Source organism: Doryrhamphus excisus, linkage group LG19, assembly GCF_037039965.1.
Source record: "Doryrhamphus excisus strain RoL-2023G ecotype Guam linkage group LG19, RoL_Dexc_Guam_v1.1, whole genome shotgun sequence".
Classification (NCBI taxonomy): Eukaryota; Metazoa; Chordata; class Actinopteri; order Syngnathiformes; family Syngnathidae; genus Doryrhamphus; species Doryrhamphus excisus.
In genome coordinates, this window is record NC_136375.1 from 5406821 (window position 1) to 5432017 (window position 25197).

A 25197-nucleotide genomic window follows, 5' to 3' on the forward strand; every position below is an offset into this window, starting at 1 on the left:
ACAATAAAGAAGAAAAAAAAAGATGAGTCAACTTCCTTCTAATGGGCGTCGCCTTTTCCACGTCGGTGAAAAGTGCATGATTGTGGAACACTCGGAATTCCACGCTTGGAATAACAACAGCCCGGACATGTCCTTTAGGTAAGATAAACATTTGATATTTGATGCATTTTTGTCGTTTTTCTGTGTGGTTTTTACTCTGTGGGATTGGAAATAGGATCTAGTCAAGCTTGTGTTTTGCATTCTATCGCCCACAGCTCAACAACCACCAACATGTGGGTGAGTTGAAGTGGACACGATAAACACTAAATCTCTTTAGGGAAAGTGAGTTATTCCATTTTTTATCATTGTAGGATGATCTGGATTTGCTGTTAGACTCCCCCTCCTCCCTGAGTGTCACAGTAAGTTGCATTTTTAATAAATAATATAGTAATACATCTCATGCATATACTCTAAAAAACAGGTTTTAAAATAAATAACTCTTAGTACTAGTAGCAGATAGGACCCCGCAGATGTTATTGGCCCGCGTCACATTCCAGAATTAACAATACAACTAAATCATAAAAAAATAGACAAATCATCAGGAAGTTGACAAAAGTCAAAATATTAAGAGTCATCATTTTACAAGAATATATATTATTATATTAATTCATTCATTTTCTACCGCTTTTTCTTCACGAGGGTCGCGGGGGTGCTGGAGCCTATCCCAGCTGTCTTCGCGCGAGAGGCGGGGTACACCCTGGACTGGTGGCCAGCCAATCACAGGGCACATATAGACAAACAACCATTCACACTCACATTCATACCTATGGACAATTTGGAGTCGCTAATTAACCTAGCATGTTTTTGGAATGTGGGAGGAAACCGGAGTACCCGGAGAAAACCCACGCATGCACAGGGAGAACATGCAAACTCACAATTGGAATTGAACCCTGGTCTCCTAGCTGTGAGGTCTGTGCGCTAACCACTTGTCCGCCGTGCCACCCAATATTTTGAGTTGAAATATTAAAGAAAAAATAGATCATGTTTTAAAAAAGTTGTAATATTATGTGAAACAAAAAACAACAAATAAAGTTGTATTTTTTTTTACAAAATTAGGGTGCAGAAAAAGTTATATTGTTAGGAGAATAAAGTCCATATGATGGGAATGAAGTCCTAATGACAAGAAGAATTGTAATTTGACAAGAATATATTAAGAGAATATTATATGTTAAGAGAAAAACATCGTAAAACACATTTTAGGAGAACATTTAAATATAATGATTAATAATATTAGAGAATAAATAACAAGAATAAATATTAAAGAAAAAAAATTAGTCAAAAAAAACAAAATAAAGTTGTAATATTTGGAAAAAAATATAATAGCAAAGTCAAAATATTACAGTAGTAAAGTCAGAATACCACAAGTAGAATTTGCCAAGAAATTTGAAATATTTGTAAAATTAAAAAACAACAACAACAACTGTGTATTACAAAGCGGAGAGGCTGATTTTTCTTGAAATATATCGAATTTGAGAGCACATCTACAAGTGCTGCTCAAAGGCAAAGTCGCATGCTGTCATTTTTCCCGATGAAGCCCTCGCTGTAACAAACGTTTGTACAGTCAGAATTCCCTTCATTCCTGTTCGGCTTAGCCCCAACCCTCCTCCATCGGGTTCTGATACGCATTTAATCAGATTTGAAGAATCGATATGACCAAAGAGAAACATAGCTGTGTCCTCCAGTGGCCTCCATGCCAGATGTTGGACACCCCTGTGTCTACTCACGGGAGTGTTTGGTTTTCCACGTCTCTTCCTAGTCCAACACAAGGGGGACGGTGAAGGACAAAGCCGACTTTAAAGTGGAAGACGATGTGGCTGCTCTCAGGAAGGCGGTGGAAGGCATCGGTAAGACGGGCGACTTGCATCGGTTTGTATTATTTGAGTGATTTTTTTCCGATCAGAAGCGGGATCTCCTCTCGTTTAGGTACCACAGAAAAGACCCTGGTTGAGGTGTTGACCCAAAGAAGTAACGCTCAGCGACAGCTCATCGCCAAGGCCTACGAGAAAGCCGCAGGAAGGGTACGAGTCAAAGGTCGAGCCAAAAGTTGCCACTTGTTTACATCTGTCCTCCTTTGTCAGACATTAGTAGCCGATCTGGAGGGCGACACGCATGGAGACTTTGAGGACTTGCTGGTGGCGTTGGTGAAAGCGCCTGACGTCTACGACTGCCACGAAGTCATCAAAGCCATCAAGGTGCGTCCGATGTTGCGTCCCGTGAAAACCAAGTACTAGTATACTTACCGCATGTGTACTTTGCAGGGTGCGGGTACCACCGAGAGCACGCTGACGGAAATCTTTGCCTCCAGATCCAACAGACAGATCAAAGCCATGTCTGCGGCGTACCTGGCAGGTTTGGACTCTTATCACCTGACGTTGCGTAACAGGAGTGCCAGTCTTCATGACACGACACGCCATATGAATATGAATATGAATATCTTGCGTCACAGAAACCGGAAGGCTGTTGCTTCACGACCTCAAGTCGGAGGTTTCTGGAGATTACGGCAAAGCTCTGCTCCTCCTGGCAGAGGTAAGAGAGCACAATAAAACACAAGTGTGATGCCGTGAAATGATAGGAGCGCATCATACTTGCAGTCCTTAAAGGCAACATTTTCCCCTTTGTTTACACCAGCAAGTATGCTGCAAAATGGTGCTTTCAGGTGTGATTGTACGTTACATGGACAGTAATACACAAAACTGTCCATGACGACTCCTGCAGTAAATCACTATGTATATCTGACATATAGATATAATATATTGATTATATATACAGTAAAGTCTCGTTATATCGGTTATATCGATAGTACTGCTTATTACGATACTATTTTCATTTCCCGGCAAATTTCTAGTCTTTTATGATATAATTAGTTCAGTTAGTACGATACCCGGTTATTATGATAATCCGGTTACTACGATGCCCTTTTCATCTCCCGCCAGCCAATTTGGTCTGCTTATATCGATACAAAAGCAGCTTAAAGCTGAATCAATATTTGCTTAAGGATTTCAATACCACCATTAGCGAAATCTGTAAACGGCGTATTGTTTGATTTTTGACTAACACCGTTTCGGCTTTTCCACCGACGGACGGTAATTAGAGGATTACAGGTAATTAATATGAGGTAAGTATTAAACAATCTTTTGAAGTAAAGGAGTAAATATTTGTATAATTTAGAGGGAAGATTCAGTGAATAGACTTAGTGTTTTCATGACGAGGATGATGAGGATGAAGAACCAACTGACATAGCATACACACCTATTCCAACGAAGACACAAGCGTACAAATACATGTACTTAATTGTGTTGTATTCAGATATCTTTTTATCGCCTGCAATAATCACTGTTCATATGTACATGCTGGCGTTCGTGGTTTCTCTCGTGTGTATAGAACAATGTCGAGTGCATTATTGCCCACTTTTAATGCAGTTCGGCGCAGGATTGGATATATCGATCGTCCGGTTATATCGATATTTTTTCCGACTCCCGAGAATATCGATATAACGAGACTTTACTGTATATCCAAAATGGTGGCATCTCCTTAGGCTATCATAACAAAACATTCTTTTATTCTGAAAGTTCACTTTAAACCCCAGAAGTAACTGAACTTATTATGCTCATTTCCCGTCCTTTGTATTGAGTTGTAGATATAATAGAATGCCTTTTTTTTTTATTGTAGAGTCCTATAGAGCAGCTACACACAATAACAAGAACACCAAGCTTTCTAGATCTTCCAGAATCTGCACCTATTCTAGCTAGATTTCCTTGAATTTCCAAAACGCTCCCTGTATACTTACTCCGCTGTGATTGGTCCCACTCAGCTGGTGACTTCTCACTAAAAAGTACTCAAACCCGGATGTTAGCGTGTAGGCTTTAGCGCCAACAAATATGAAATGGGATTTTGAATTGAGTTTCGACATCGTCATGGAAAAAAACACGTTTACACAACAAAGCCGACACGTTCAACCGGTAAGCCTTAAACCCGGAAGTAGCATGTCACGCTTTACCACGGAAAAAAAACATAGGATGTTAATTTTGTATTTTGAATTATTACAATGGTGTTTTGGCACAAAATGAAACGTCATTGAAACGACACAATAATATGAATTAAAACAGCATGTCTGTGCTTACACGTTTACACAAATCCGACACGATCAATCGGAAGCAGCATAGCCCGCTTTACCACGAAAAAACTTAGCACGGGAAAGTCGTAATTTGAATGATTCCAATGATGTTTTAAGGTAAAAAAAAAAGAAACACCATCGAAGTAATAATAACTTTCCTACATGATTATACAACAAAGATATGTTATACACTGTTATTTTGTGTGGCTAACGCGCCGCCCGCCATCTTTGCTAAGGGTGTGCCTTCCAATTGTGTTATTTGTCCACGCAGGGCAAGAGAGACGAGAGCGCCGGAGTGGACGGGGCCAAAGCCAAAGCAGATGCCAAAGTACTGTTCATCAACACTTTCATTCTTTGGTTTTACCAAAACAGGCGCCATGACAGTGGCATCAACATGCCTCAATGGGTGGTAGAGTTACCACGAGCCGTTCGGCGCTTGTTTGATATTGTGTACTTTTATCAACCCGTGTAGTCTCTGTACGAGGCAGGAGAGAAGAAGTGGGGAACGGACGAGGGCAGGTTCATCGAGATCCTTTGCCACAGGAGTGTTCCTCAGCTCAGACAGAGTGGGTGGCATCTTCCATCTTGTCACCAAAGTGTCTTTAACGACATCGTGACATGGTGATGTGTTTGTTTGTGCAGCTCTGGTGGAGTACAAGAACATCAGTAAGAAGACTCTGCAGGAGAGCATCGAGAGCGAAATGTCGGGAAACCTGGAGACGCTTCTGGTGGCTGTAGGTGAGGATGACGCTTCAGGCTTTTATCACCTCGTGAGGACCTCATGTTTGGTGTGTGCAACTTCTTGGTTTCTGATGGTTAGGTAGACGTGTTTCTTACAGCTTTTTTCCTTTTTTCATTATTACAACTTTATTCTCATAAAATTAGGACCCCCCCCAAAAAAGAAGAAAAATATTTTTGTCATTAGTAACTTTCGAAAAAAATACAACTTTTTCTCTAAATACTATTTTTTTTCTAGCAATATAATGTAATAATAATTACTTACGTTCTTCTTACAGCTTTTTTCCTCCTCCCTTATTACAACTTTATTCTAATAAAATTAGGATCCCAATCCAAAAAAAGTAGAAGAAAAATCCCCCCCCCCCAAAAAAAAGTAGAAAAAAAATATTTTTGTCATTAGTAACTTTCGGGAAAAAAAAAACGTTTTTTCTATTAATATAATGTAATAATAATTTTGTGCTTTTAACAGTTTATTCTCGTAATATTATTACATTATTTTCATAAAATTACTTCTTACAAGAACTTCTTACTTCTTCTTACAGCTATTTTCCTCCTCCCTTATTACAACTTTATTCTAATAAAATTAGGATCCCCACCCAAAAAAAAGTTGAAGAAAAATCTTTTTGTCATTAGTAACTTTTAGAAAAAAATACAACTTTTCTCTAAATACTAATATTTTTTTCTAGCAATATAATGTAATAATAATTTTGTGCTTTTAACACTTCATTCTTGTAATATTATTACATTATTTTCATTAAATTACTTCTTACAAGTACTTCTTACAGCTTTTTTCCTCCTCCCTTATTACAACTTTATTCTAATAAAATTAGGATCCCCATCCAAAAGTAGAAGAAAAATCCCCCCCCCAAAAAAATTGTAAGAAAAATCTTTTGTCATTAGTTTTTCTCTAAATACTAATATTTTTTTCTAGCACTATAATAAAATAATAATATAATTTTGTGCTTTTAGCACTTTATTATCATAATATTAGAACATTATTTTCATTGAATTATGATTTTTTCCGCCAGAAATTCTAAGAAAATAAGGCTACACACTTATTAAAAATGATTTATTTATATATTATTAATTTATTTTTTATGAATTTAATGTATTTAGAAATTAATTTTGGACGATTGTAACGTTTTTCTTGAAAGAGTAACATTACCTTTTTTTATTACACGTACCTTTTTTCTTTATTAAGACTTCTTGTACTCGTCAAATATTATTTTTTCCCATTTGCCAGCTTAATTTTGTGGAAAAAAAAATGATTTTTCTCAAATGGTAAGACTTTTTTGTCATCATTTTTAGCTGATTAGATGTTGAAGAATAACTGTTTTTGTGTCGTATAGGGACTATATATTGTCTTGTAGCATTACAAGTTTTGTTTTCCTGAAGAAAATTTTTCTTTGGGTAAAAAAAAAAATAACTTCTGTGTAATCCTGTTTGTTCCTGTTGTGATTGTCATAGCAATTGGTGTTGTCGCTTTACTGTATTCTCCCCGCACACCCCCCGTTTTCTCTATCTTCTTTTCTATCCCCTCCTGCTCCGGTCTGGCCTCTCAAACTTTGCACAACTATGAAACATCGAATAAGGCCAAGTAATACTTCATATTACAGGGAAAGTGTAGCTTATACTTTTCCCTGGCAGAGCAAATCTGTTTAGCATTTAGGTCAATAATGCTATCCCCCCCCCCCAGGTTACCCCCCCTTTCTGCCTCCAAAATGGACCTGTACAGGGCAATAAAACACATACAAATACCAAAGATCGTTATCAGGGATGCATTTGGCTTCTTAAGTAACGACTCACAATTGTTCCGCTTTTATTGTGTGTCATTAAACGCCTCAAAAATGTGAGGTTTATTATGGACAATAAAATAATATTTATTTGTTCATTTAGTTTTCTTACTTTCATCTTAGAATTCTTCTTTTTCTGCTCTTGACATATTTTATAAAGCAATTTAAAAGGACTCATTTCCATGAAAGGAGATATCGGATATAACCTCGGATATATCGGATTCAATTGTTCCCACTGGTTTTGTCCGATATAAGCGAAATCCGTTATATGCGTATACCGGAAAATGTCCGCCACATTCATTACACGGACGCGCAATGCCATGGGGGAACTTTCTTTGATCCGTGTTCACAGCCAAAGCTGAAGATTATAACATCTTTGTATGAATTACAGACATGTACATGAGCATGTACAACGAAATAATTTTTTTTTCTCAAATCTGTAGAAATGCCTTCTTGTTGCTATTAGCGAGGTTTAGAAACCAAATGATAAACGTAAAGGCAAACGATAATGACGTCACAGGCTATTGACAAGTCGGCAAGTTCCCATACATTTCAATAGCCTGTGACGTCATTATCGTTTGCATTTACGTTTATCGTTTGGTTTCTAAACCTCGCTAATAGCAACAAGAAGGCATTTCTACAGATTTGAGAATTTTTTTTTATTTCGTTGTACATGCTCATGTACATGTCTGTAATTCATACAAAGATGTTATAATCTTCAGCTTTGGCTGTGAACACGGATCAAAGATGGATCAAAGGCCACGATGCGGCCATCCGATATATGCGAGGGAAATTGGAACAGGACTGGAGATTTTGTCCGAAATAGGCGAAATCCGATATATGCAATGAACTTTTATTGGAAATGCATTACAGAAAAATTGGTTCTTTTTTATCTGTCCGTTGTGAGCGAATTTCCGATATATCCGAGTCCGATATATCAGAGGTTTACTGTATTGATGAATATTATTTCTTTACTTCGTATTTTTTAAAACATCAAATAAAGCCAAATAATACTTCATATACAAGGCTGTCCCATGGCTGGACAGGGCAACAACAACAAAAACAAGGGTCGTGGGGGGTGCTGGAGCCTATCTCAGCTGTCTTTGGGGGTCCACCCTGGACTGGTGGCCAGCCAATCACAGGGCACATATAGACAAACAACCATTCACACTCACATTCATACCTATGGACAATTTGGAGTCGCCAATTAACCTAGCATGTTTTTGGAATGTGGGAGGAAACCGGAGTACCCGGAGAAAACCCACGCATGCACGGGGAGAACATGCAAACTCCACACAGAGATGGCCAAGGGTGGAATTGAACTCGGGTCTCCTAGCTGTGAGGTCTGCGCGCTAACCACTCGACTGCTGTGCAGCCAACAACAAAAACTTCTCTGTTGTAATTCAAGCACGTTGTTCTCAAAATGCAATTTTATTAGTAATATAAGTACTTTATTGTTGTAAAACTATTACTCAAAGTATGAGAAAATAAGACCACAAATGTATTAAAAATGTTCTTGACTTTTTTTTAAAAGTCTTTTGGTCTCGTTGCTTTTTCCCCGTTTAGTGAAATGTGTGAAGAACGTGCCTGCGTACCTGGCAGAGAGGCTTTACGAGAGCATGAAGGTGAGTAGCGTCTATTTGGTTCACCTCCTTTATGGACGATGGCATTGCCAGGACAAATGGCGACATAGGAATGTTAAGCCTGCTTTTTAGCTCTGCGGTGAAAAGCGCAACGTTGCTTGAAACGCAGTCGACCGTGTGCAGCCGGGAAAGCATCCATCGCTGTCCATCGTACATACAATTGTACTCATTCAGATTTATACAGGAATTCCCGCATTAACTGAACATGTGGATGTTTCCTTCAGGGTTTAGGAACCACAGAGTCCACACTGACTCGGATACTGGTCAGCCGCTCCGAGATCGACCTGCTGGACATTAGAGCGGAGTACAAGAAACTCTTTGGGTACACCCTCTACTCCCAGCTTGAGGTAATAAATACACAGAAGTACATTTACACTGCGACCTGACGTTAATGAGAGCCAAAAGGGGCATTTAAATAACTAACGGTGCGTTTATGTGGATCTGGAATTTTAAATCATCAAAATACAGCAAGATACTGCAACTGTTACATTATCAGTGTATCAGTGTTAATGCATGATCACGGAAATAAGTGCATCCCAATGACGGCATTGTAAGCTAGCTCAAATTAACTTGTTTTTTCCTGTTTAATGCACAGAAAGGGCGGCACGGCGGTCTAGTGGTTAGCGCGCAGACCTCACAGCGAGGAGACCAGGGTTCAATTCCACCCTCGGCCATCTCTGTGTGGAGTTTGCATGTTCTCCCCGTGCATGCGTGGGTTTTCTCCGGGTACTCCGGTTTCCTCCCACATTCCAAAAACATGCTAGGTTAATTAGCGACTACAAATTGTCCATAGGTATGAATGTGAGTGTGAATGGTTGTTTGTCTATATGTGCCCTGTGATTGGCTGGCCACCAGTCCAGGGTGTACCCCGCCTCTCGCCCGAAGACAGCTGGGATAGGCTCCAGCACCCCTGTGACCCTCGTGAGGAAAAAGCGGTAGAAAATGAATGAATGAATGCACAGAAAATGCTAAACATGCAGGCTGATATTTATAGGTTATCACATGGTTTGTCTGGTATCAAGCACCTTCGGTCTCGGGCTGATACTGACACTTGGGGGCATGATACTGGGCCTGATACCAGACAAACCATGTGATGATCTTATTATCAACATACTATTTAATCATGAGCTTATTATCACGTACTATTTAATCAAAAGACCATTTTGTTTCCAGAAAATGTTCAGTTTATTACATGTATTATATCTAAACAGTGTAAACACAACAATTGCAAAAATATTTCAACAATAATATTTTATCAACAGTCTTATCTTATCAATGTCTGACAATTAAAGTTCCATGAATCAAGTTTGGGTTTTTTGGTGACTGGAGAAGCACTAGGAATATTTATAGTGTGTGTTCACGCTCGTGCGCTGTTCTCTGATTGGTTGTTTCATGGGCACGATACCAGAGCAGTGTGCTCTGAGTGGACAGCTACGGGGGCTGATACTGGACATGGTTAAACTCTATAGTTCATCAGTATCACTGCCCTGGGCTTTGACACAGTATCATTTCGGCCTTTTCCCGTATCATTCATGGGCGCTTTCTAGGGTACAGGGACAATTAATACTGTAGTATGTGATAAAAACTGATACCGCATTTTTTTGGGGTGGCATTGGACAGATATCCAACATCAACATGGGATCGGGACACCCCTATTAATTTGTGTCTAATAGCTGCTGCTTGTTTTGATTTTTTTTTTTTTTTGGTAGTCTGAAGTATCAGGCAGCTATGGCAACGCCCTCAAACATCTGTGCGGCCAGGACTAACGCCCGACTTCCTGTGATGACAAACACGTGGACGCTTGGCACATGGATAATAATAAAAGGGACTTTCCAACCAGCGAGACCTGAAAGCATCTGAAATTGCTTCGTCACGTGGGATCCCATCCATGCTGGATCATACGTCTCATTGAGGCTTCAAAAGAAAACAAAAACAGAATTTTGCATATGTACTGCATATGACTGACAAGCGGTACTCCACGGTATTTAGTTCCCTCGTGTGTACTACGTAATACTTGACACAAATAAACCGCATTCCACTTCACACCTCAGGTTTTGTGTACAAAATGTCATTTATTTCAAAGATTTGTTCAAGTTGCTGTAACCGACCCCCACGCACGTCATGAGGACTTTATCCCCTCCTTTGCTCTCCTCCTCCACCGGCTTCTCAACGTCCATTTTGAACATGAGCTGGAAAAAGTCTCTCAGGTGTCGGAGGAACTCCATCCTGGAGAGACGGAGACAGCCAGCAGAGAGTCAAATCAAATCAAAATCAAATCAACTTTATTTGTATAGCACTTTTCCTGCAAAGACATGCAACACAAAGTGCTTTACAGAATTAAAAACAATTACCACAATTAAAAGGAAAAAACAAGGAAACAAAAGAAAGCCCCTCCTTCCCACCCTCCATACTAGACACACACACACACACACACACAATCACACACAGTAAGGAGACATGGCATGGCACTGAGGATCAAGGAAACGCCACCTTTGGGGCCGTCCACACTGGGAGGAGCCGCAGGCCGTGCCATCAGGGGACCAGCACCCAGGCCCCCCCGACTCCGACAGACGGGCGGACCCCCACATTAAAGGGAGGAACCCCCAGCCGGCCGGGTCGAAGGGACCCAAGGATGGCACCCCCTCAACAGACCCAACACAGCCCCCAGTGTGGAGGACCCCTCTGAGGAAACACTATAGTTAAAAGCTGAAGACTAAGAGCAAAAAATAGGACTAAAAACATAAAACCATAACACTGGAGTTAAAAGCTGAAGACTAAGAGCATAAAATAGGACTAAAAAGATAAAAAAAAACACTGGAGTTAAAAGCTGAAGACTAAGAGCATAAAATAGGACTAAAAACATAACACTGGAGTTAAAAGCTGAAGACTAAGAGCATAAAATAGGACTAAAAACATAACACTGGAGTTAAAAGCTGAAGACTAAGAGCATAAAATAGGACTAAAAAGATTAAAAAAACACTGGAGTTAAAAGCTGAAGACTAAGAGCATAAAATAGGACTAAAAAGATTAAAAAAAACACTGGAGTTAAAAGCTGAAGACTAAGAGCATAAAATAGGACTAAAAAGATAAAAACAAAACACTGGAGTTAAAAGCTGAAGACTAAGAGCATAAAATAGGACTAAAAAGATTAAAAAAACACTGGAGTTAAAAGCTGAAGACCAAGAGCATAAAATAGGACTAAAAAGATAAAAACAAAACACTGGAGTTAAAAGCTGAAGACTAAGAGCATAAAATAGGACTAAAAAGATTTTAAAAAAACACTGGAGTTAAAAGCTGAAGACTAAGAGCATAAAATAGGACTAAAAAGATTAAAAAAACACTGGAGCTAAAAGCTGAAGACTAAGAGCATAAAATAGGACTAAAAACATAAAAACATAACACTGGAGTTAAAAGCTGAAGACTAAGAGCATAAAATAGGACTAAAAAGATTAAAAAAACACTGGAGTTAAAAGCTGAAGACTAAGAGCATAAAATAGGACTAAAAAGATTAAAAAAACACTGGAGTTAAAAGCTGAAGACTAAGAGCATAAAATAGGACTAAAAACATAAAAACATAACACTGGAGTTAAAAGCTGAAGACTAAGAGCATAAAATAGGACTAAAAAGATTAAAAAAACACTGGAGTTAAAAGCTGAAGACCAAGAGCATAAAATAGGACTAAAAAGATAAAAACAAAACACTGGAGTTAAAAGCTGAAGACTAAGAGCATAAAATAGGACTAAAAAGATTAAAAAAACACTGGAGCTAAAAGCTGAAGACTAAGAGCATAAAATAGGACTAAAAACATAACACTGGAGTTAAAAGCTGAAGACTAAGAGCATAAAATAGGACTAAAAAGATAAAAACAAAACACTGGAGTTAAAAGCTGAAGACTAAGAGCATAAAATAGGACTAAAAAGATTAAAAAAACACTGGAGTTAAAAGCTGAAGACCAAGAGCATAAAATAGGACTAAAAAGATAAAAACAAAACACTGGAGTTAAAAGCTGAAGACTAAGAGCATAAAATAGGACTAAAAAGATTTTAAAAAAACACTGGAGTTAAAAGCTGAAGACTAAGAGCATAAAATAGGACTAAAAAGATTAAAAAAACACTGGAGCTAAAAGCTGAAGACTAAGAGCATAAAATAGGACTAAAAACATAAAAACATAACACTGGAGTTAAAAGCTGAAGACTAAGAGCATAAAATAGGACTAAAAAGATTAAAAAAACACTGGAGTTAAAAGCTGAAGACTAAGAGCATAAAATAGGACTAAAAAGATTAAAAAAACACTGGAGTTAAAAGCTGAAGACCAAGAGCATAAAATAGGACTAAAAAGATAAAAACAAAACACTGGAGTTAAAAGCTGAAGACTAAGAGCATAAAATAGGACTAAAAAGATTAAAAAAACACTGGAGCTAAAAGCTGAAGACTAAGAGCATAAAATAGGACTAAAAACATAAAAACATAACACTGGAGTTAAAAGCTGAAGACTAAGAGCATAAAATAGGACTAAAAAGATAAAAACAAAACACTGGAGTTAAAAGCTGAAGACTAAGAGCATAAAATAGGACTAAAAAGATTAAAAAAACACTGGAGTTAAAAGCTGAAGACCAAGAGCATAAAATAGGACTAAAAAGATAAAAACAAAACACTGGAGTTAAAAGCTGAAGACTAAGAGCATAAAATAGGACTAAAAAGATTTAAAAAAACACTGGAGTTAAAAGCTGAAGACTAAGAGCATAAAATAGGACTAAAAAGATTAAAAAAACACTGGAGCTAAAAGCTGAAGACTAAGAGCATAAAATAGGACTAAAAACATAACACTGGAGTTAAAAGCTGAAGACTAAGAGCATAAAATAGGACTAAAAAGATTAAAAAAACACTGGAGTTAAAAGCTGAAGACTAAGAGCATAAAATAGGACTAAAAAGATAAAAACAAAACACTGGAGTTAAAAGCTGAAGACTAAGAGCATAAAATAGGACTAAAAAGATTAAAAAAACACTGGAGTTAAAAGCTGAAGACCAAGAGCATAAAATAGGACTAAAAAGATTAAAAAAACACTGGAGCTAAAAGCTGAAGACTAAGAGCATAAAATAGGACTAAAAACATAAAAACATAACACTGGAGTTAAAAGCTGAAGACTAAGAGCATAAAATAGGACTAAAAAGATTAAAAAAACACTGGAGTTAAAAGCTGAAGACTAAGAGCATAAAATAGGACTAAAAAGATTAAAAAAACACTGGAGTTAAAAGCTGAAGACCAAGAGCATAAAATAGGACTAAAAAGATAAAAACAAAACACTGGAGTTAAAAGCTGAAGACTAAGAGCATAAAATAGGACTAAAAAGATTAAAAAAACACTGGAGCTAAAAGCTGAAGACTAAGAGCATAAAATAGGACTAAAAACATAAAAACATAACACTGGAGTTAAAAGCTGAAGACTAAGAGCATAAAATAGGACTAAAAAGATAAAAACAAAACACTGGAGTTAAAAGCTGAAGACTAAGAGCATAAAATAGGACTAAAAAGATTAAAAAAACACTGGAGTTAAAAGCTGAAGACCAAGAGCATAAAATAGGACTAAAAAGATAAAAACAAAACACTGGAGTTAAAAGCTGAAGACTAAGAGCATAAAATAGGACTAAAAAGATTTAAAAAAACACTGGAGTTAAAAGCTGAAGACTAAGAGCATAAAATAGGACTAAAAAGATTAAAAAAACACTGGAGCTAAAAGCTGAAGACTAAGAGCATAAAATAGGACTAAAAACATAAAAACATAACACTGGAGTTAAAAGCTGAAGACTAAGAGCATAAAATAGGACTAAAAAGATAAAAACAAAACACTGGAGTTAAAAGCTGAAGACTAAGAACATAAAATAGGACTAAAAAGATTAAAAAAACACTGTAGTTAAAAGCTGAAGACTAAGAACATAAAATAGGACTAAAAAGATAAAAACATAACACTGGAGTTAAAAGCTGAAGACTAAGAGCATAAAATAGGACTAAAAAGATAAAAACATAAGAAAAGTTTAAAAATATGAGTTAAAAGCCTGATTAAAAAGGTGTGTCTTTAATCTTTTTTTAAATATGAACAGTCTCCGCAGTCCTGAGGCTCTTCGGCAGGCTGTTCCACAGGTGGGGGCCATAGTGGCTAAATGCTGCCTCACCGTGGGTTTTAGTTCTGGGTTTTGGTATAGCTAAAAGGCCAGTGCCGGAGGACCGCAGGGTCCGCTGGGGTTGATATGGTAAAAGCAGATCAGATAAATAAGAAGGGGCAAAGCCGTTAAGACATTTAAAAACCAGTAAGAGAATCTTAAAATGGATCCTGACGCGTACGGGGGGGAGCCAATGTAGCGACTTTAAAACTGGTGTAATGTGTTCCCGCCCTCTGGTCCTCGTCATCCTCGAGTTCTATAATAATTTTTTTTTGACGCTTTAAATCAGGGGTGGGGTGGGGGTGGGGGGGCAGACTATATATGTTTCACACATATAATTCTAACAGTCCACAAGGAATTATTGTATCTATAAAAGTGTCATGCAACCTGCTATATGTTTTCAGGAGCATTTTGTACACAGCCGACCACATGAAATAAATAAGTTTCAATGAAATACTTTGGAAAGAACAGGCGGGCCGTATTCAAACACTCGACGGGCCGGATGTGGCCCACGGGCCGTAGTTTGCCCACCCCTGCTTTAAATCGTACAGAATTCAATCAAAAGTGGTTTGATGGCAGTATCTGCAGGGGTGGGAGAAGAACGATGCAGCTACGGATTCCGGCAGAGGGCGGCAGTCTCTCAAAGCAATTCACTCAACATTTTCCAGCAGGAAGATTCCATGTATTAATCCTGAATCCCACTTCCTGTGGTGGAGTCTGGAGCCAATGGTAAACATTATCCCGCCGTTTGAGGAGATACGGTGGACACAAAGCCAACTGCAAAGAAAGGCGACATGAGTGGGCGGAGCCGTCCTGCATTGCAAAGGCACTGCCAATCTTCAGTTATCATAGTACTGTACTTGAGAGCAACACAGCACCGGTACCATGATAACTGAAAATGGACAGTTCACGTTTCCGGGCCGGTACACGCGCCGCACATTGATACTCATGGACTCGTCCACGTGTCATCAACACGTGGCTTTGGGCTTGGTAGACCAAGGCTGGGTCTCAAATAGAGTACTGATACGTACGCAGTCGTTTTACACTCAGTTTAGCCAACTCATTTCTTTGCTTTGGAATTTTGTGAACTGATTTTTTTTCAAATTGTGCTGAAAATGTAATTGAAACAAAAATTGGTAATGGTTTAATTTCATTTCAACATGCATCAGATTACAATTGAAATCCTACATTTTTTAAATCCTATTAAATCCTACATTTGTTCACTTCCTGCCTTCCTAATATAATGTAAGTTTTTTTTGGTCTTTTTTTGTATTTTTTTATTTTTCAAAAGCAAAATGTTTGTTTTAAAGGGGACCTATGAATGTATTCTGAATGTAGTATCCTGGTGTTAAACCATTCTGACCTAGAACTGTAGTACCGATGTAGTATTCTGGTGTTAAACCATTCTGACCTATAACTGTAGTACCAATGTAGTATCCTGGTGTTAAACCATTCTGACCTAGAACTGTAGTACCAATGTAGTATCCTGGTGTTAAACCATTCTGACCTAGAACTGTAGTACCAATGTAGTATTCTGGTGTTAAACCATTCTGACCTATAACTGTAGTACCAATGTAGTATCCTGGTGTTAAACCATTCTGACCTATAACTGTAGTACCAATGTAGTATTCTGGTGTTAAACCATTCTGACCTATAACTGTAGTACCAATGTAGTATTCTGGTGTTAAACCATTCTGACCTAGAACTGTAGTACCAATGTAGTATTCTGGTGTTAAACCATTCTGACCTAGAACTGTAGTACCGATGTAGTATTCTGGTGTTAAACTATTCTGACCTATAACTGTAGTATTATGGTGTTACACCATTATGACCTAGAACTGTAGTACCAATGTAGTATCCTGGTGTTAAACCATTCTGACCTAGAACTGTAGTACCGATGTAGTATTCTGGTGTTAAACCATTCTGACCTATAACTGTAGTACCAATGTAGTATCCTGGTGTTAAACCATTCTGACCTAGAACTGTAGTACCGATGTAGTATTCTGGTGTTAAACCATTCTGACCTATAACTGTAGTACCAATGTAGTATTCTGGTGTTAAACCATTCTGACCTATAACTGTAGTACCAATGTAGTATTCTGGTGTTAAACCATTCTGACCTAGAACTGTAGTACCAATGTAGTATTCTGGTGTTAAACCATTCTGACCTAGAACTGTAGTACCGATGTAGTATTCTGGTGTTAAACTATTCTGACCTATAACTGTAGTATTATGGTGTTACACCATTATGACCTAGAACTGTAGTACCAATGTAGTATCCTGGTGTTAAACCATTCTGACCTAGAACTGTAGTACCGATGTAGTATTCTGGTGTTAAACCATTCTGACCTATAACTGTAGTACCAATGTAGTATCCTGGTGTTAAACCATTCTGACCTAGAACTGTAGTACCGATGTAGTATTCTGGTGTTAAACCATTCTGACCTATAACTGTAGTACCAATGTAGTATTCTGGTGTTAAACCATTCTGACCTAGAACTGTAGTACCAATGTAGTATTCTGGTGTTAAACCATTCTGACCTAGAACTGTAGTACCAATGTAGTATTCTGGTGTTAAACCATTCTGACCTAGAACTGTAGTACCGATGTAGTATTCTGGTGTTAAACTATTCTGACCTATAACTGTAGTATTATGGTGTTACACCATTATGACCTAGAACTGTAGTACCAATGTAGTATCCTGGTGTTAAACCATTCTGACCTAGAACTGTAGTACCGATGTAGTATTCTGGTGTTAAACCATTCTGACCTATAACTGTAGTACCAATGTAGTATCCTGGTGTTAAACCATTCTGACCTAGAACTGTAGTACCGATGTAGTATTCTGGTGTTAAACCATTCTGACCTATAACTGTAGTACCAATGTAGTATTCTGGTGTTAAACCATTCTGACCTAGAACTGTAGTACCAATGTAGTATTCTGGTGTTAAACCATTCTGACCTATAACTGTAGTACCAATGTAGTATTCTGGTGTTAAACCATTCTGACCTAGAACTGTAGTACCAATGTAGTATTCTGGTGTTAAACCATTCTGACCTAGAACTGTAGTACCGATGTAGTATTCTGGTGTTAAACTATTCTGACCTATAACTGTAGTATTATGGTGTTACACCATTATGACCTATAACTGTAGTACCAATGTAGTATCCTGGTGTTAAACCATTCTGACCTAGAACTGTAGTACCGATGTAGTATTCTGGTGTTAAACCATTCTGACCTAGAACTGTAGTACCAATGTAGTATTCTGGTGTTAAACCATTCTGACCTAGAACTGTAGTATTATGGTGTTACACCATTATGACCTATAACTGTAGTAGCAATGTAGTATCCTGGTGTTAAACCATTCTGACCTATAACTGTAGTACCAATGTAGTATTCTGGTGTTATACACCATTCTGACCTATAACTGTAGTATCAATGTAGTATTCTGGTATTAAACCATTCTGACCTAGAACTGTAGTATTCTGGTGATAAACCATTCTGACCTATAACTGTAGTACCAATGTAGTATCCTGGTGTTAAACCATTCTGACCTAGAACTGTAGTACCAATGTAGTATCCTGGTGTTAAACCATTCTGACCTAGAACTGTAGTACCGATGTAGTATTCTGGTGTTAAACCATTCTGACCTATAACTGTAGTACCAATGTAGTATCCTGGTGTTAAACCATTCTGACCTAGAACTGTAGTACCGATGTAGTATTCTGGTGTTAAACCATTCTGACCTATAACTGTAGTACCAATGTAGTATTCTGGTGTTAAACCATTCTGACCTAGAACTGTAGTACCAATGTAGTATTCTGGTGTTAAACCATTCTGACCTATAACTGTAGTACCAATGTAGTATTCTGGTGTTAAACCATTCTGACCTAGAACTGTAGTACCAATGTAGTATTCTGGTGTTAAACCATTCTGACCTATAACTGTAGTACCAATGTAGTATTCTGGTGTTAAACCATTCTGACCTAGAACTGTAGTACCAATGTAGTATTCTGGTGTTAAACCATTCTGACCTAGAACTGTAGTACCGATGTAGTATTCTGGTGTTAAACTATTCTGACCTATAACTGTAGTATTATGGTGTTACACCATTATGACCTATAACTGTAGTACCAATGTAGTATCCTGGTGTTAAACCATTCTGACCTAGAACTGTAGTACCGATGTAGTATTCTGGTGTTAAACCATTCTGACCTAGAACTGTAGTACCAATGTAGTATTCTGGTGTTAAACCATTCTGACCTAGAACTGTAGTATTATGGTGTTACACCATTATGACCTATAACTGTAGTAGCAATGTAGTATCCTGGTGTTAAACCATTCTGACCTATAACTGTAGTACCAATGTAGTATTCTGGTGTTATACACCATTCTGACCTATAACTGTAGTATCAATGTAGTATTCTGGTATTAAACCATTCTGACCTAGAACTGTAGTATTCTGGTGATAAACCATTCTGACCTATAACTGTAGTACCAATGTAGTATTCTGGTGTTAAACCATTCTGACCTATAACTGTAGTACCAATGTAGTATTCTGGTGTTAAACCATTCTGACCTATAACTGTAGTACCAATGTAGTATTCTGGTGTTAAACCATTCTGACCTATAACTGTAGTAGCAATGTAGTATTCTGGTGTTAAACCATTCTGACCTATAACTGTAGTACCAATGTAGTATTCTGGTGTGAAACCATTCTGACCTATAACTGTAGTACCAATGTAGTATTCTGGTGTTAAACCATTCTGACCTAGAACTGTAGTACCAATGTAGTATTCTGGTGTTAAACCATTCTGACCTATAACTGTAGTACCAATGTAGTATTCTGGTGTTAAACCATTCTGACCTATAACTGTAGTATTCTGGTGTTACACCATTATGACCTATAACTGTAGTATTATGGTGTTACACCATTCTGACCTATAACTGTAGTACCAATGTAGTATTCTGGAGTTAAACCATTATGACCTATAACTGTAGTACCAATGTAGTATTCTGGTGTTAAACCATTCTGACCTAGAACTGTTGTATTATGGTGTTACACCATTCTGACCTAGAACTGTAGTACCAATGTAGTATCCTGGTGTTAAACCATTCTGACCTATAACTGGAGTACCAATGTAGTATTCTGGTGTTAAACCATTCTGACCTATAACTGTAGTACCAATGTAGCATTCTGGTGTGAAACCATTCTGACCTATAACTGTAGTACCAATGTAGTATTCTGGTGTGAAACCATTCTGACCTAGGACTGTAGTACCAATGTAGTATTCGGGTGTTAAACCATTCTGACCTAGAACTGTAGTAACAATGTAGTATTCTGGTGTTAAACCATTCTTACCTATAACTGTAGTACCAATGTAGTATTCTGGTGTTAAACCATTCTGACCTAGAACTGTAGTACCAATGTAGTATTCTGGTGTTAAACCATTCTGACCTATAACTGTAGTACCAATGTAGTATTCTGGTGTTAAACCATTCTGACCTATAACTGTAGTACCAATGTAGTATTCTGGTGTTATACACCATTCTGACCTAGAACTGTAGTACCAATGTAGTATTCTGGTGTTAAACCATTCTGACCTATAACTGTAGTACCAATGTAGTATTCTGGTGATAAACCATTCTTACCTATAACTGTAGTACCAATGTAGTATTCTGGTGTTAAACCATTCTGACCTATAACTGTAGTACCAATGTAGTATTCTGGTGTTAAACCATTCTGACCTATAACTGTAGTACCAATGTAGTATTCTGGTGTTAAACCATTCTGACCTATAACTGTAGTACCGATGTAGTATTCTGGTGTTAAACCATTCTGACCTATAACTGTAGTACCAATGTAGTATTCTGGTGATAACCCATTCTTACCTATAACTGTAGTACCAATGTAGTATTCTGGTGTTAAACCATTCTGACCTATAACTGTAGTAGCAATGTAGTATTCTGGTGTTAAACCATTCTGACCTATAACTGTAGTACTAATGTAGTATCTGGTGTTAAACCATTCTGACCTATAACTGTAGTATTATGGTGTTACACCATTATGACCTATAACTGTAGTACCAATGTAGTATTCTGGTGATAAACCATTCTGACCTATAACTGTAGTACCAATGTAGTATTCTGGTGTTAAACCATTCTGACCTATAACTGTAGTACCAATGTAGTATTCTGGTGATAAACCATTCTTACCTATAACTGTAGTACCAATGTAGTATTCTGGTGTTAAACAATTCTGACCTATAACTGTAGTACCGATGTAGTATTCTGGTGTTAAACCATTCTGACCTATAACTGTAGTACCAATGTAGTATTCTGGTGATAAACCATTCTTACCTATAACTGTAGTACCAATGTAGTATTCTGGTGTTAAACCATTCTGACCTATAACTGTAGTAGCAATGTAGTATTCTGGTGTTAAACCATTCTGACCTATAACTGTAGTACCAATGTAGTATTCTGGTGTTAAACCATTCTGACCTATAACTGTAGTAGCAATGTAGTATTCTGGTGTTAAACCATTCTGACCTATAACTGTAGTACCAATGTAGTATTCTGGTGTTAAACCATGCCAAGGTTTCAGATAATGAGGTTTGTACATTTGTAAGAGAGCCCTAAAAGAAGTTTGGGATGGCTCAAAACGCTCGGTTTCAAAAGGCGTGGTCAAACTGTTCCTTTGTGATGTCAGAGGGGCAGACATCCTTATATAAAAACTCTCTACCCTCCCCCTAACTCTGTGTTTTTGCTCAGTGCCATTGACACAGTTGTTAGCCATTGTATTTGCCATATACGTATTACATTTTAAGATGGCAACATTTATTCAGTGCCATTTTCAGCATTATTTAAATATCCGTTCACAAAGTTCATACGTTAAAGAATTCTGTTCGATAAATTGTGTGGTAGGAAAGGGAGACTGCAGTATAAATAGTACCTGGTAGTACCTTCTGACTGTTACTATACGTATGTATGTGCGGCATACCTCCATTCATGTAAGAGATAACTAACTTCCTGTCCTTTCTGGTAGAATAATAACTCAATAAGTACTGATGACTAAACCAAATGGCTTACGTGTACGGTGAGAGGGGTCCGAGCAAAACCTTGGACACGTCCTGCTGGCCAAGGGTCATCAGGAGCAGCGCCAGGCTCTGATTGGCCGAATCCACGCAGCCGCCCTACAAACACACAGAAGAGGGTAGCAGCGTGCGTGTCAGCCGCGACGACAACAAGCAGCAAACACGTCACGGGGCGGAGATGTTGGCAAAAACATGAAGTTGACCCATGACGTACGATCTATCAAGTTCTTCGCGCCAGGAAAAATGTTTTCAGGAAAATGAGGGAAAGTGCGATGGTAACCATAGAGCCAAAGACGTAACCCAGCCCGAGCGTTACGTAGACACGTCTTCAACGACAAGACGCTAACCCGGGTTTCAAATATGTTTAGAATAAAAAGACACAAATATTACAAACACTGATAGAATTTGAATTACAGTATACTACTACTGCAAATATTCACATTAAATACACAGCGTGGCAGTCATAAAATCATAACAATAATTATACATCATGAAGGTATTTGACATTCATTTCTTTCATTCAACACTTTTTCTACCTACATAAAAATAATCTAATACTTACATAAATAGAACATTATTATTGTGTTTAATATCATTATTTTTTATATATAGCTTTACTATAGTAAATGTATCCTTTTGTCCCAAAAATGTACATTTAATCTCACAAATGTATATAGCTTTATTCCAATAAACCTTACTTAAAACACCTGTTTAGTATTTTCTTTCCCCATTTTTTTCAAAAAAATATTAGTATTATTGTAATGCATTTATTATATTATTATTTTCCACAAAATATAGCTTTATTGTAATAAAATTTAATACTTTTTCAGCAAAAAAATAAATGTTTTTTTTGACAAAAATACAGCACTATTCTCATAAATGTTGCTATTTTTTCTGAAAAAAAAAGAAATATATAGATTTATGTTGTGATAAACTTTCCTTCTTTTTTTCTCCACAAATATAGCTTTATTCTAACAAAATATAGCATTATTCGAATAGATTTTATTATTTCTTTTCTCTAAATGTAGCTTTATTCCCATAAATGCTTTACCCACTAATTGTAGCTCAAGTTTAGGAATAAAAAGATTGTGGTCGAGTCTATTATTATAGAGAAATATGACCAAAAAGAGTATCTGACCGTCTTACCTTTACGTGCCGCTACAAACAAACTCAACATGTTCCTTATTAACCATCTTCTTGGGTTCTGTTAAAGTCATGTGACTGATGAGGGGAAAAAAAACATCCGTTCCCGTGTCCCAAGAGGCTATAGCGTTGGAAAAGTACCTTCACTCCTTACAGGGAATGCCACCTCCCTCTCTAAAAAAACCCTCACAGTATTACCTTTCTAAACAAAACAAGTCGCAATGGCACCCAAACATACTTCAAGCGGAAAGACATCAATTTGTACGCCGTGCAACGAGCAAGCATCCAAAGTCAATAGGGAGATGTGTGGAGTGAGTGGAGCACTCACATGGCGTCCATTGTTGAAAAACAAAATGTCCCATCCAGTGTGTTTGGTTTTACTACAAGCCGACTGTATTCATTAACCAGAGAGCAAACACACATGCTGGGCACACGCTTGTTTTTTTTTGGTTTTTTTGGAAAGAATACAAAAATATCACAACAATTCCAGCAAGGAGACGCTCCGATCAATCTCCTTCATCTCCACAGTGCCTGTCAAACTTCAATGGGTTATTAGAACCTGCTTATTCAAATCCCTGCATTTGAATGGACCTGATCTTCCAGCCAGCCGAGCTAGGAGAGCCTTGGGGGCGGTGGGGTTGGGGGGGGCAGATGCACCATTGCCAACGCCGTGTGCTGCTGCCCCCGAGGACGACGCCTTCAACAATATCGCTCTTTCAAAGTCAACCAGCGATGCCCCTGCGCGGCTAACAGGACTCACATGGCTCCAATAAGACTGGAAGGCTCCCATTGGACCACTTCCCACGGCCACATTGGGACGCTGTTCTCCGATTATCCAGACCGGCGGTCACCTTAGCGACGGCAAAACGCCAACAACAACAACAACAGCAGTAAACGCTATTTGTCACTTGAAGGTGGGCTGGAACGATGCAACTGCCATTCAAGTGTAAAAATAAGTCAACCAGTGTATGCTAAAACAACAAGCAATCATCCATTATTGCTTTCAGCTACACCAGGGGTCTCAAACTCAATTTACCTGGGGGCCACTGGAGCTAGGGTCTGGGCAAGGCTGGGCCACATCAGGTTTTCAAAAAAAAAAAAAAAATGCATTTATTAAAAACAGAAAAATATACAAACTTTTTCAGTGCTTTGGTTCCGATTTTCTACAATAAAAGCTCTGATAAAACATTCCACTGTTCTCAAATATTTTAATTTTTATTTTTTTGCACAAAATAAGATGAAAAATAAATAAACAAATCAAGACTAAAGAAAATCAATCAGTAATAAATAAATATAATAATAATAATAAAACGGCAAATAATAAAAACTGAAGAAACCACATATAGTTGGTGGGTAGACTAATTATTTTTTTCAGATTAAAATGAACAAAGCATTATTAGAGCCCTGTAGACATGACAAAACACGACTATAGTCACATTTATACTCTTTTTATTTACAACATATTGCGCAACTGCAGGGTCTTGAGACACATGCTAACTCGCAAACTAGAGAGCTAGCGACCTAAACGGTAGCCTTCAAGTTATTTCCTTTAAACTTCAATAGGCAAAAACTTACCACTTCCACACGGATAGGGAGGATAACTATTAACAGTTGTTTAACCTTTAACATGAACATTAATCAAACGTAATAATTTTTTCTGGGTACATGATACCATACAGCATCCATATCAAACTTGCGCTAACATTAAACTTTCATATCAAGGCGGGGGCCTCAAACTAGTGTCCTGCGGGCCACATTTGGCCCGTGGGCCGCATGTTTGAGACCCCTGAGCTACACGATAGCTATACGTTAGCATTTGGAGAGTGGATTTCTGAGTAACTAACAGGCAAGCGTCATCCAATAAGTCAACAACTGTTCAAATATATTCACAAGTAAAAACATTAAATATCGTCTTCACTCTCAAGACAAATGACAAAACAAACCTGTCCTATGGGTCCCAAAGCTAACCATCCCACTTGTGACACCACTGAGCATCAAACTAGCGCCCCCTTGCAGACGCAGCCCCATCAAAAATCCCCCTCTTGCTTCACCCATCTCCAGGTTCGAATCCCACACAGGCCAAGGAAGCCCTCACGGCTGAGCATCCCACTTCTGACACCGCATCTCAAACTATTCCAATGCAATCTATGTCATTACAGGGGTGCCCAAAGTGTGGCCCGGGGGCCATTGGAGGCCTGCAGTGTAGTCTATAAATATAATTTATCAGTATAACTTCAAGATGGAAAAATCAGCAGTGACTTTACAAGAATAAAGTCAGAAAATGAAGGGAACAACAATAATGTAATATTATGAGGAAATATAATATAAAGAGACACTTTTGAAGTAAAAATTTAAAGTATTAATTAGTAAAATATTATGTGAAGCAAACAAAACAACAATGTATTTTCTTTTAATTAGGGTACGTGTTATACTGTTAAAATAATGAATAAAAAATATTCATAAATAATAAA

At 37.7% G+C, this 25197-nt stretch overlaps 2 protein-coding genes and 1 long non-coding RNA gene across 5 annotated transcripts in view; 1 reads left to right on the top strand and 2 right to left on the bottom strand.

Annotated features, from left to right (window-relative positions):
• On the top strand, nt 1–11139 carry anxa3b (annexin A3b). 2 transcript variants are annotated; one of them, XM_058056208.2, is made up of 14 exons: nt 1–138; nt 255–276; nt 351–398; nt 1796–1883; nt 1963–2057; nt 2118–2231; nt 2298–2388; nt 2486–2565; nt 4425–4481; nt 4626–4719; nt 4796–4891; nt 8251–8309; nt 8552–8674; nt 10037–11139. In XM_058056208.2, the coding sequence occupies exons 1-14, from the start codon at nt 23–25 to the stop codon at nt 10091–10093; spliced, it is 1140 nt and encodes a 379-aa protein (XP_057912191.2). In that variant the 5' UTR covers nt 1–22; the 3' UTR covers nt 10094–11139. The 2 variants fall into 2 exon arrangements, with proteins under 2 accessions (XP_057912191.2, XP_057912192.2); XM_058056209.2 differs by having other exon boundaries at nt 87–138; nt 215–276.
• rcl1 (RNA terminal phosphate cyclase-like 1) overlaps nt 9907–25197 on the bottom strand; it is a 21156-nt gene continuing 5865 nt past the window's right edge. Inside the window, exons 8-9 of the mRNA XM_058056211.2 lie at nt 21579–21682; nt 9907–10553 (exon numbers count right to left, since the gene is read on the bottom strand). Coding sequence (XP_057912194.2) covers nt 10400–10553; nt 21579–21682 — 258 coding nt within the window. The 3' untranslated portion in view covers nt 9907–10399. The remainder of the gene's footprint in view (nt 10554–21578; nt 21683–25197) is intronic.
• On the bottom strand, nt 13613–16723 carry LOC144902126 (uncharacterized). 2 transcript variants are annotated; one of them, XR_013630411.1, is made up of 4 exons: nt 16702–16723; nt 16414–16509; nt 15945–16365; nt 13613–15848 (listed from the first exon to the last, which is right to left on the bottom strand). It is a non-coding gene; the product is annotated as an uncharacterized LOC144902126 (long non-coding RNA). The 2 variants fall into 2 exon arrangements; XR_013630412.1 differs by lacking the exon at nt 16702–16723 and adding an exon at nt 16558–16648 and having other exon boundaries at nt 16414–16461.